Source organism: Larimichthys crocea, chromosome VIII, assembly GCF_000972845.2.
Source record: "Larimichthys crocea isolate SSNF chromosome VIII, L_crocea_2.0, whole genome shotgun sequence".
In the NCBI taxonomy this organism is placed as follows: Eukaryota; Metazoa; Chordata; class Actinopteri; family Sciaenidae; genus Larimichthys; species Larimichthys crocea.
In genome coordinates this window covers 9813077-9826469 of record NC_040018.1, presented here as the reverse complement: position 1 = coordinate 9826469, position 13393 = coordinate 9813077, and the positions used below count along the sequence as shown (strand labels likewise).

General features: G+C 37.8%; 1 protein-coding gene across 2 annotated transcripts in view; it reads left to right on the top strand.

Annotated features, from left to right (window-relative positions):
* gpc6a (glypican 6a) overlaps positions 1-13393 on the top strand; it is a 165662-nt gene that overhangs the window by 120601 nt on the left and 31668 nt on the right. For both annotated transcript variants that reach the window (XM_027281729.1, XM_027281730.1), the window contains exons 5-6: positions 7878-8008; positions 11618-11761. In XM_027281729.1, the coding sequence (XP_027137530.1) occupies positions 7878-8008; positions 11618-11761 (275 nt within the window). The remainder of the gene's footprint in view (positions 1-7877; positions 8009-11617; positions 11762-13393) is intronic.

Here is a 13393-nt window from a genome sequence, read left to right as displayed (position 1 = left end):
TCATATCAGCAATGCGCCTTGATCAGTACTCATCAGTAAAATTATAAATGAAGCGAAAGACTCACATTTTATCCTTGTCAGTATTTTAAACTATGTTGTTTCTCTGCCGTGGGCAAGAAACCAGAGAGCACATATATTATAACTGATTTTATAGGTACCTGTTCAGGATAGATCTGCTAGTCTGTGACAGAAATTGACCTTACTGGGTGTATTTATTGAACACTCCAGCACCACTCACCACAACAAATTGTATTGACTATGCAGTGACCAAAAGCAAAAGAAGCCAATTTTATCTACCGATGAGATCAGAAATACCAGTCAACATTATTAAAACAGTTATAAAATGAAAAATGAAGGGTTTAAGAATACCACAGATAATTAAGAATACCCTTTATTTAGTTTTTTTCTCAGAATATTCACATAAAAGTTGTTGATTTGTCACAGGTTCACACATGAATGACTGCTGTGTTCCCAGAGGGAATGTGCAGGTAGTTTGTTGGAGTGCCTCCAAATCCCTCCAGGTGAGAAAAAAGGAGAGTTTCCATTAGAAAATAAGCAAGCAGCAGACTGAAACAAAGAAAAAAAAAATTGGCACCATGGAGCCAGCAGTAAACAACCATGCCAATACAACCCACTGTGTCAGTCAATGGATACAGGGATGATAGATGGCCAAAACAAATAGATATCAGTCCAGATCAATACCTGATAAATGGGTAAACAAAAACACATTTATATATATATATATTCATATATATGGAAAATCTACAACAAAGAAAGGTGAAAATATAAACATAAATACTTTTGACCTGCCGATCTCTGTGTGTGTTCACGTTCAGGAATCCTGTATTCAAAGGTATTTTGAAATCAACCACTGGGGATTTTTTTTTATGTAAATCACATATTTCTAAAAATCTATTGAAATGTTTGTTGATAAATCGAAAATGCACTTGGGTGACAGACAGAAATGTTTCCCCTGAGTTCAAACTACTGCTAGTGCCACACTACTGCTACAGAATACTCACTATTTTAATTTAAAGAAGCACCACTTTTATTGTCTGCAAGCCTGAAAATTACATACCCAAAATGAAAACCCGATTCTGTTCTCTTCTGCAGCTCTTTGACGCAACCATCAAATAAGTTAGAATTACTCGACATGAATACAGACAAAATAAGCCACTGTTTTGGGGGGGATCCTGAAACAGATTCCATAAATAGACTTTTTTAAACGTGTGTGTAGTTTGTCCTACATAAGTGTGGAGGCAATTGCAAATAAATAACTAACAAAAAGGGTCCAAGACAAGTGCTAAGAATAAGACCCTGACTACACGGTGATGACTTTATGTAGAGTAGATACGATGAGTTACAAGCCAGACATTGTGCAACACTGAGCATAGCCTGTGCACTATAATGTGTTTTTCTTTGCAATCTTAATGATTTATGGTTAGGACAGATTAATCTTTAAGATGCTTTTCATCAACAGCCCATCGTTTTTAAAAAGTGCTCCTCTATATGACATAATTTCAGGAGTTATTTAAGCATGTAGAAGTAACCCTCCCCCACAGCAATTCATATGGCTGACTCATACTCACAATCCATCAAATATTCATTAAGCTATATGAAAAATAGGTTGTCAGAACTCAGCTGAGGATATCATTTAGGTCTTTGAGTCTTTTATGGAATGAGTAACAGAAGTGCTGCCAGTTTCTCCTCTACTCTCACTGAATCCCACTGAGGCTGTCTCTGCGGCAGCGTTAGAGCAGTCCTCTGCTAAACATAGGCAGCTGAAGACTTCACAGGACTCTGTGTTGGTCCCGTGCAGTGACCTCAAGCCAGATCCTGATGGAAATTTAACCAAGCATCCCGCCCAATTTGAGACTCCAGAGTAAACAAACAGGAGTGCTCTTCAAAGGTGCAGACAGGAGAGAGTGGAGTCTATCTGTGGCTCTAATTCACTCAGTGCACTGTAAAAGCACAGGGCTGGCTTGACCTGACATGTGAACATATATATATGCTCAAATATTTTTAATACTGCACTGTAATCATGTCAGGTTGTGTGGTTGAGCAAGGCAGAATTTGTGACAGGTTCAGGGAGAAGTCATTCAAGGATTAATAACAAGGAAAAATAATATTCTGAGTTTTGAGCCAAGGATAGACAACAAGCTGTGTGATCTCTCTGAACCAAGTCAGACTGATGCACACACGTCAGTGTGCCATTAGCCTGGATTATGCTGATTTCAATCTAAAATAGCTTTGATTAGGCCAATGTGCTCTGTGGAAACATGTAGGACAGCCTTGCTATTGATAGTTTACCAGATGAGGTGATATTGATGTGTTAACGTTCATTTATTTCATTTCTGGTGCTTAATGTGGCAATGATATGCAAGAAACCATGTTTTACCTCCCAGATGATACATGCAAGTCTTTGGCTTATCGCTAACAACATAATTATATACTTTCCCCATCAAAACTAGAGTGATGTTTCAGTTGTAGCCATGAAAAGTACCTTTTTATCTCTTCATTAATGCACCCTAAGGTGACCCATAATTGCAATTTATAGTTCATCAGTGCTTTAACTTTGGTAAAAGTCTTTACTGATATATTTTATATGACTTCAGGGTGAGCTAATTGTGTGTTGGTAGATAATTTGAAAAGTTAAATTTTTCTTCTAAAACAGCCTTTTTAAGCAAGTTTAAAATTTCATCAAACTTCTCTCCAGTTCTTCTTAGTCAGTCAGAGTTACTGTTGCACCAGGGTTATGAATCGAGTTAATCATCTCTCTCTGACTTATCTGGCTTCAAGAAAAATCTTGCTATGGCAATCACAAATAGCAGCTTGCTTCTCATAAATGCTGCTTATTATTTGACCCTGTCAGCCTTTGGATTTACTAATTAAGCCTATCAGAGTGTGCAAATGGAAAAAGGTGTATTTAAAAAATGCCATTTACACACAGCATCAGATCAGGACCAGACTGTGAGATAAAAAGAAACAGCTGAACCCAGAAGTATATTGCAATGAGTCATTGCAAATGCAAAACAAATCAGTTTTCACCAAGGTAAAAAATATGAAATTAAACTAAATCACTACAAACTGTGACAATAATAGTGTACCAAAGCAAATCATTAAAAAAAAAAAACAGAAATAAGAGTGGATATATTTTAACAAGGACTCTACAGTAAGTACTGAAAATAGTAGAAAGTTGGTGACTAGTGCTCTTTGCTCTTTGATGATGGATACACTTCATTACTGGTAACGGAAAATAACATGTTAATGGTATGTTAACACTTGTATACATGCCAAACAGCAACCTGTAAAGTGAAGCCTATACTGAAGTGCCAAAAACGGCAGTTACCCATAAGTCCCCATGATAAAATGTCCAACTTCACAGCACAAATAAACATGTTTACAGCCTGGTACAAAAAACAGTTTTGGTCTCTATAGCTAATTTCCCTGTTCATGACAACTGTACACACTGATTCATTTTTTTAAATTCACCTGTTCAAATTATATTAAGGCTTAAAGTTTTGCAGAATTAACAGTGTGATTTTGATTGACAGGTATAGGTATAGGTGCCATTACAGATGGTAAATGGTAAATGGACTGTACTTATATAGCGCCTTTCTAGTCTTCTGACCACTCAAAGCGCTCTACACTACATATCTCATTCACACACATTCATACACTGATGGCATTGGCTGCCATGCAAGCCATCAGTTTGCCATCAGTTTGCGGATCTAAGCATTCACACACCGATGGCACAGCCTTCAGGAGCAATTTGGGGTTCAGTGTCTTGCCCAAGGACACTTCGACATGCAGACCGCAGGAGCCGGGGATCGAACCGCCGATCAACTGATTAGTGGACGACCCGTTCTGCCTATGAGCCACAGCCGCAAGATGGCTTGTTTGAGCACCCAGGCATTATTGAGCCTGCCTTAAGTCAGCCGTCTGTGACAGTCAGCCTTTTAATCCAGATTCAAACGATCACCAAACTCTCATCAATGAATCCGATTTTAGCCAGATGTCTGGTTAACTTTCTTCTAATATCCTGTCAGCAGATGAAAAACAAAAACCCTTGTCCAGTTTTGTTGGTGGACGTGTTTGTGTTTGCTTTGTAATCACTTAAACACTACAGATATACTGAGTAGTTAAATGTGCTGTCTAAACCTCTTTTTCAGTGAGGCTGGGTTGCAGTTAATGGTTGCACATTTCTGCCAGACAGGGCCCCTGGATGTTATTACAACTTAATTCAATGTTAATTGGCAATACAAGGTTTGAGTATTAATCTTTATGCTTTTAATTCAGCCCTCTTTAAAAGGCTAGTGCTCTGTCCTCTGTAGTCACCTGTCCTCTAAATCACTCCCCTCAGTCAAGTGCATGGGCTTAATATCCTGCGCTGTCAATAGTCACTGAGAGCAGGCAGACTTTATGTTCCTCAGGTCTCATGACAGGCTCTCTGAAATGCTGGCCTGAGGGCAGGAGCCCAAACTCATTCTGCACAGGTCGGTTAGGACAGTCTTGAATGGTACTGGCTTTCCTCAGTGCCAGCCCGTTACACTGTAATTGTGAGAGCCATACCTGACTTACTCCAATGATCTCATTTGTCAATTTTACAAGGCTCCTAAGCTTTTCTTACTGAATAAATTAAAGTTTCCACATCAGGCTGTAACACACAATGTGTTGTTGTTCTGTACAAAAGTCACTGCAGAACAAAAGGTGCAGCTTTGATACTTAAACCCAATCAACAACAGCTTTCTAACTATGTGATTTAGTCTTAATTTGGTCTTTGGTACACAACCTCCCTGTAGTGGCACTTTTCTAAAAGTTTTTTTCTAAAAATGAAATCAATTAATCTAAATAACAACAACATTTTGAATGAAAAATAACGATAGTGCTGGAATATAAGTTTTGAATTGGTTTCAAAATTTTGTTTCAATATCAGCCTGCTATGTAGTCATGTTCCTGCACATAGTGCACAAACATCCGGGAGTAATTATCAACTGACGCCAAGGTATTAAGCAAAGGTAAAATGAGTGGTTCAAAAACACGGCAATCTTGGCTCCAAATGGGAAATTTTAGGAAGAGAAGTGCGGATCAGGAGTATCCTTTTTCCACCAAATAACCTCTGCTTCTTGAACCGGTTCCGTTCAGGAACAGTCAACAATAAACAATCTCATTAAGAGTAAACCTGCCTCCTCCATTGAACTTTCCGGAGCTGAACAGGGTCAGCTTACACTGCTGTTTTTTTAATGTCTGTCATAATGCAGGAGAGCCCAATATTTTCTGAGGTGGTTTGCAGTAAACACTGGTCCAAGGTACAAGGTGAACAAGGTTTTCTATAGTTATGGAAGTTTATTTTCGCACAGATTTATGTGGATGCTGAATGAGAAGCTCCACGCTGATATCATATGTGCATTTTTATGATATACGCTTTAGGGGTTCGTGCTCAGGGTCTCACCACCAACAGCCAGTCAGTATGGTTTTATGGTTTTCCTTTAACTACAGTAGCAATAGGTCTAACCATAACCAAGTACTTTCAGTGGCCTAAACACAATCATACCTGAACCGCAGGGTGGCAGATCAGAAAACACTCATGCTGTTATAAAAAACTGACAAATGACCTGTTTTATGAATGAGGACTACTTGCCCTGATTTTATTGAAGTGCTCTCAGCAGGGCTCTGGCGATGTTTTAAGACTAAATTTTGAACTGTGCTGAGATAGTGAAACACCAACAGAGATAAGACAGCAACAGATGAGCTGGTGATATTTATTTTCTTATTCTCAACAAATTGTATGAAAAGACCAAAACCAACAATGAATGGATTCTGTTAACAAGTACAGTGTGTGCAGCCTCTGCACCATAGACTTCAATTGTTGGCTGATGTGTTTCTTCATCATGATGAACCACCGTAGTTTTCTTTGAAAGGATCCTACACACTGTAAATACTGTAGTGCATCAAACCTGCCGAGTGAAAATAGTCCCCAACAATAGCATTATTTGTTCCTGTCTGACTATCATTTGCTAAAAACGACAGTGGCCATCTGTTTTAATATATTTGTCTTTTTCTAAATGAAATAATACACTGAATTTGTGTTTTTAAAAATTTACATTTACAATAGGAACAAGTTGACTGGTCCTGCGGGCCACAGACAGGCTGGGAACAGTTAATAATGGTTTAATACTCTTACTTCAATACAACTTTGATAAATTTGAATTACTATTAATCTGATTCGTGCATCTTCATCTGTATTAATCAACAAGAACAATCAGACTGTCGAGTCTGAATCCAACAAACTGTATCAGCAAGTTTTTGACATTTTATATTCAATTATCAAAACAAACAGGATTATAATAACATGTTAGCATTAAAAAAATATATATATTCTGTAGTAGTGCTTCATCAGTGAGTCTGATGATGTGTCCTTTTAACTAAATAACATGACTGGATTATATAACATGGGGTCACTTTGCTAATGGTTTGAGCCGTCACTTAAGCCAGCAGAATGATGGAAGTCATCCTTGTTGCCGGTGTCACAGCAGGGTATAGTCACCAGGCTCCTATAGAGCTGCACTAAAAGCCAGTGGTCACTGTGCATCAGAGTTCTAGCTCTGGTCATTTATGATCTAATGATTTGCACTGCTGTTCTGTTCCTGCTAAAGACTCTGTGTTTCTGCTGCCCTTTTGCAGGGAGCAGCTCACATTGGGTTAAATAGGCTTTTCATGATTGGTCCACATCTCTGCAAAAATGTCAGTTCACAGAGATGGAAGTCCCCTTGATATCACTGTTCTCTGCCCTCACCGCTTAACTGGCGCTAACCCCTCAAACAAGACCTGGTGGGCTTTTAATTACTTTTGTGAGAGACAAGATGGAGTCTAATAAAAATATCAAACACATTATTTTTCCTGCTGACATCTCCCGGTCTAACATGATCAATAGTACCATTCCACTGTATGAACATATTAATATCACATTGCTTTAATGAAAATGAGAAGTGGCAGTTTGATGGGTAATCTGTTTTAGGTATTGATTTATGCCAAAACTCATCCAGAGTAATAAGGTCATTGTTCCCGTTTTTATTTATTTATTTTTGTGTTGTCTTTCTTTCTTTCTATTTTTTGGTAATTCTGCCTCTTTATTTGCTACAGACAAGAAGTCTGGTGTTTTCTAAAGATGTCATGAGATGTTTATACGTTTGGCATATAAGGAAGAAAACAGCAAATATGAAATTACATATCCCAGATCTTATCCCGTCCTATCAGATGTTTTGAAGCTATTTAAGCTACGTTTTTCATGCTTTTAGTGTCTCATGAAAATCATCTTTGACAAAAAGAATTAGGTCATAGTACTGATTGTCTGAGATGTAATTAAGCCCGATTCATAGACATGAGTTCATGAATTTATTGATATATTTTCACCATTTAGAAATTCTAATGTGAATAGATGAATAAATCAGATGTCTTGTCATTCTCTGTCTAACTCGAGTGATTAGCATGTATGCATATCAATGATTTGTTTTATGTATAAGCTATTTGTACGCTGCACACATTTGAATTTAATTTCTATTTGATGCGGCACGTCCTCTGTCTCCCTATCTCTGTGTTTGTCTGTTTAGATGAAGGTGCTGGCAGGTTTCCTTTTGTGTTTGTAATTATTGGCTGTCACATTTGGAGAAGCCACCGGTCTTTGTGCTCTTAGTTGGACCCGTGTCATAGACACATGACAGAGCGAGCAGAGCACCCTGAGGGTTTTGCATTGAGCATTGTTAATCCTCAAAGATGATGTGGACATATTGACGTGTGTGCACAAACAGAAAGCAGTCATGTGTGTGTGTGTGTGTTTAATATCTCTGTGCTGACATGTGTCCTCTGTGTTCTGACAGATGCTATGTTACTGGTGGCAGACAGGCTGGAGGGACCCTTCAACATAGAAGCAGTTATAGAGCCAGTAGACATCAAGATCTCTGAGGCCATCATGACCATGCAAGACAACAGCATGCAAGTGTCAGCCAAGGTACTGTATTCTCAATGAGTTCGTCATGCACTGATGTGAATTATTAAAGTATCTTTATATTAAAAACATTGTATACATGAACTCATTTGGACTTAAGCCTGATTGATACTGATTTTGAAGGGGAAACAGATTCACAGAGTACCAATATGTCGCTTATTAAACTGAGTACTTTTCCATCTGGGTTGTGAACTGATATGACTCACAGGGCTGCTCTTGTATATAAAAAGCTTTATTGAAGAATATATAAGTTAAAGATTTTTTAATTTAACATTGTCAGTCAAGCTGAGAAGCTGAGCTGCCTCTACTCTCTTACTCTGTGCTGTATTATAAATCACAGTTTACTCTGCTAGTGACATCAATATATTACCACAAGCATTTCTCACTGTATTATATACCATCCTCTTCATCCATGTCTGTCATATTGAATGACATATACACCAATACGTCTGCAATAGGCAAATATTGGCAGAGAAAATAATAAGTATAATACTTTAGGTTGGTTATGTGAATCTACCTCAACTTAGTTTTTTATATTTTTCTATCCATCTAAATCTTTGTGATGTTCATGTATGTGTGTTGCTGTGTCTTAAAATGGAAATACAGCATATGGTCAGAGGATGACTCATAGTAGCGTGTCGTGATATACTGCTATTACGATAACTATGATATTCATGAAGTGAAATACTGATATTGTGTTGTTAATATACATATACAACAATACAATATATATTATGATTTCAGTTTCTTTTCACACTCACTTTGTGGTCCACACTCCAACATTGTAGGTCATGCATTTGCCAAATAGGAAACAAAACACAATAAAAATGAAGTATTGATAGTATAGCACGATTCTTTTGATTTTTTTTTTTTTATATTCTATATATATCACAACAATATTACTGTGAATTATTTTGGCTACAATAATCCTGTAGTAACAATCTGATATTGTGATAGCCGTGCCTCATAGTGCAGACATCAGTACACAATCCTGCTTCCTAGAAATCACGTTTATATTCGACTAATATACAAAAACAAAAAGGTTTTGAGAGAAATGCTACACATCACAATATTTTTTATGAATAAAATTAGAAGTAGCATATCTCAATATATTCATTATTGATGTATTTCATTTGGTTCTCTGCAGTATCCACTAACTGTCTCAAAGCCTGAGACAGGGTTTGCTTCCTTTTTCAACTAAACATAATTTATCCATAGCCTTAATCCAGAGTCTAGACTGAACCACATCTGGGATGCAGGACAGCAACTCCGGTCTTCACATTTCCTCCACAATGTAATTGGCTTACCATTTAGTTGTAGATAAAGGTGATTTCTTTAAGAGACAGTTTAACTTGCAAGAGACAGAACTAATTTCCTCTTTAGAGTTTAAATTGCTAATCTTTGGAATAGTTTCAAATTTGAAGCAGCACATTGGCGATATTATCGCACACAGGATAGTTTTTCACTGTCTTTCTGGTCAAAAGGCAGGTTTATCTCTGAACTTTTTATTCCAATCCTTTGCTGTATTGTGCTCTATCTCCATGCCTGAGTCACAAAGGTCAGTGTGAATTAGATGTCACATTTTTTTCCATATCAAGAGGGCTGCGATTTACAACTTACCCATTGTCTAAGCACTTGAAGCTCCATGCCTGCAAGGTTGTGCTCTGCTGACGGATTGCTATGAGATTACAATCTTTCCCCACATTCACATTTTAACCATATGTAATCCTTCCCCCAATGACCGCGCTGTGTGGAATATGTCATTCCACATTGCATTGTACCTCCATTCGTGCTGCCAGGGACCTGTTGAAAATCGGTTTGCTTGTGAGATGTACAGGATAGTGGAATTGTAATCATGGTGAAGAACTGATGAATATTACAGAAAAGACAGCCTCTTGTCTTGACAGCCATGTAGCACATTAGAGTGCTCCATCACACTCTGAGCCAGGGGCCAGCCGACAAACCAGAGAGGAATGCTAATGAGCTGTGCTCTTTTGAGGTGTGTTGTTTGGGCCCTAAAAGCCCGTAGAGACCGAGTCATCTGAAAACAATCTATTCTCACGATGAACCTCTATGAGCAACACATTGATTAATGTAAAGTTTATGTCATAATAGATCTGTGTTTTTGTCTCCTTACAAACAACAAAGTTTGCACTTGAGGAAAGAAAAAAAAAACATTCTCTGTGTAAAATTTTTGAACAAAAAGTTTGTCCAAGAATAGAGTGTTCGCATAATTATTTTCTATGTGTCACTCAGAAGTCTAAATATTTGATAAAATAGAGAAATTCCGAAGCTACAATTGTCATGATTGGAATTCAGAATGGTATCTGCAGTTACAAAGTGCTTTATAATAATTACAATAATAAAAAAGTGATTTAAAAGATGACAGAGTTTGCAGCCCTGATCTCCTCAGGCAGGTCATTCCATAGTCTCAGAGCCTGACTGCAAAGGCTCTGTCACTTTTGTGTATAAATCTGAACCATGGAACAACTAAGAAGATGATCTCCGGCAGTGAGGCCTCACAGGGCTTTATAAGTAACCAATACAATCTTATAGTCAATTGTATAGGCAACCAGTAACCAATGTAAGAAAGCAAGGATCAGTGTTATCATGTTTCTTTGTCTGGCAGCAGCATTTTGAATGAGGTGGACACAGGAGAGAGATTTACAGTTACAATAGTCCAGCTAACTGGTTATGAGGCACGTATGACAATTTCCAGATCTTCCTTGAAATGTTTCTGAGATGGTAAAAGCAGTGAACCATTGAGTTAACATGTTCCTCTAAGCTGAGGTTTTGATCAAATATGACACCGATGTTTCTGCAAAGCTGAGTTATTGAACCGAGAGAAGAGAGCCGAGACTGTTTGAAAATCTTGACCTATGACCAAAATGTCTCTGTCTTTCATAGGAGTTTCATGTAGTTGCACAAAAGTTTGTGACATCTACTTGTGCGTGCCATGAGTATAATATCAGCTCATACATAGTGTTTTTTTTTCTGATACGCCTGTTGCAGTCTTTACCAAAAAATGAGGGTTTAACCTTGAAATACTTGAAATACTGGTCAAATGTAGATCATAATTTATTGTAACAATGGCTTTCAGTGCAGGGAAGTAACAACATATCAAGGTTTAATTCATTTTTTGCCACCAATATGACACTACCTGTCAAAGGAGACTCTGGTACTGGCAGTATTGGTTCCAGACAGGCTCTATATGCTTTTCTATCTCAAATCACAGACCAGAAATGGTGCTGTGAGCAAATTGACATGGGCATTTCAAGGGAAAATGTCAGGCAAACGACAACTTTAGTTGGATCCAAATGGATGTGTGTTCTACAAAGGAACAGACTTACATACAGCCCTGGTGCAGAGTTCATGCAGCTTTGGACTGCTGATAACCTGTTTTCTAACTGTTCAGCACTGCGATGAGAAGCTTACATCACATAATAATGAATGACTATTGTGTTAATCTCGAAAAACAGGCAATTTCCTCCAGATACTGCGAATGCTAAACATGTTTTAGACACTGTCTAGTCTGTATCCTCTTTCAGTTTCCCCCCCTGTGCTCGCCCTCTCCTCTCTGTGGTAATTCGATCTGCCTCTGTTGATTTTTAGGTTTTTCAAGGGTGTGGCCAACCAAAGCCGTCAGGAATAGGCAGGTCTGCACGCGGCATCTCAGATGTGTTCAACACTCGTTTCAGACCCTACACCCCTGAAGAACGGCCAACCACAGCAGCAGGAACGAGCCTCGATAGACTGGTACGTACTGAAACAACAATATGGAAAATATAGAAATGAATAAATAAATGGTAAAATTACAAACTTTTTTAAAAAAAAAATTAATTGTACATTCATATGAGAAAAGTTAGGGTTTTTTTTGTTTTTTTCCATCCACCTGAAAAAATATTTTTGGGACGTACATGGTTTTCATCAGACAGTAACGATATGTACAGTATAGGCATTTTAAGATTCTCTCTGAGGTTCTTAGAAAGAGATAAGTGTAAAGTAGTAACTATCTTAGGACAAATCATTTGTATTAGAATCAGTGTGTTCTTAAAATAAATCTCTAATCGTTGGGCTTTCACTTTGAAGCCTAATTAAAGCTAAAGCAGCAAATTCATCATGGGTTTTATAGAAGAAGTCTGAATTCTACCAGTAAATGATGAATTAAAGGAAGTGTTTGACTCAGTGATTTTCAGAGCTGCACAGAAGTGTGTTGAGTGCTCCAGAATTATCATTGGTGGAGGCAGACTGGGTGGAGGTATACTGAGCTTAAGGCCAACTTATAGCTATAATAGCTGCCCTCAGAGATTCCAAGACAATTCATTTTATATCCATGCCCATGTAATCCATATAGACCTCATGCAATGTCCTCCACCTTTCAGTTCCTTACACCCTGAGTGCCAGCGGTTGCAGAGATGTCACAAAGCCAGGTTTTTCTGCATAACCTACTCGGACATATTATTTAGAATTATATTCCTCACCACGTGTATCGCTGCAGGGAAAGAACAGAAATCATTAGGAACAGGTTACGAAACCTAATCACAAAAAAAAATACCATATTCTAGAATTTGTACTGCTCTGGGAATCAGTCCCGAAGAGGCTAAATCAGATTCAACATCCACCCACCAAACTTCAGCATGATGACAAATCCTAAGACATTAATTAAGGCTATAAAAAGATCCATTGCACCACCTCATGCCACTTAAACAAAATGTGTAGGAGGCTGTCTGTGTCAGGCGCCAGTATAGCTACACAGAGGCACTCAAGTTGACAAGATGTTAAATCAGGCCCCACACCTCTGATCTCCGTAGCCTACAAGTAACCTCCACCTCTGCATCTCTGCACTTTTTGCTCCAAAATGTATGCGGCTGTGATGTCTCTAAAGGTTCTCACCACAGGACCTACCGCTACTTTAAATATGATATTACAATGTAATTGTTAAAGGAAATGATAAAAATTTTTTGCCCACGTCAAGCTTCATTATTTTCATACATGACACAAGATGAGTAATTCAAGCAAGCTCCGGTGGTATAAGCAGAGATAACGAGTTACAGTCTAATAATAAAACACCAGAGAATCTTGAAAAACCATTATAGATTTTTAACATGAATAAATGTTCTTCCACTGGAAGACAGTTCAACTATATGTCAGGCCATGGATATTATTAAACCCTATTTTATTTACTGTGGACATCCCTGCAGACAAAGCTGACAGTACCCTAGTTTGGTTGTTAGGTTTTCTTAATTTCTGGATGCTAATGGGATCATGATTGTGTTATTTGATCTCATAGACATCCAATAATTGAGCCGAAATTGCAGAATATTGCTGTTTGACATAACTTTGACTAATACAAAATACATAAAAAAATAAAATAAAAAGTCTGTCCTT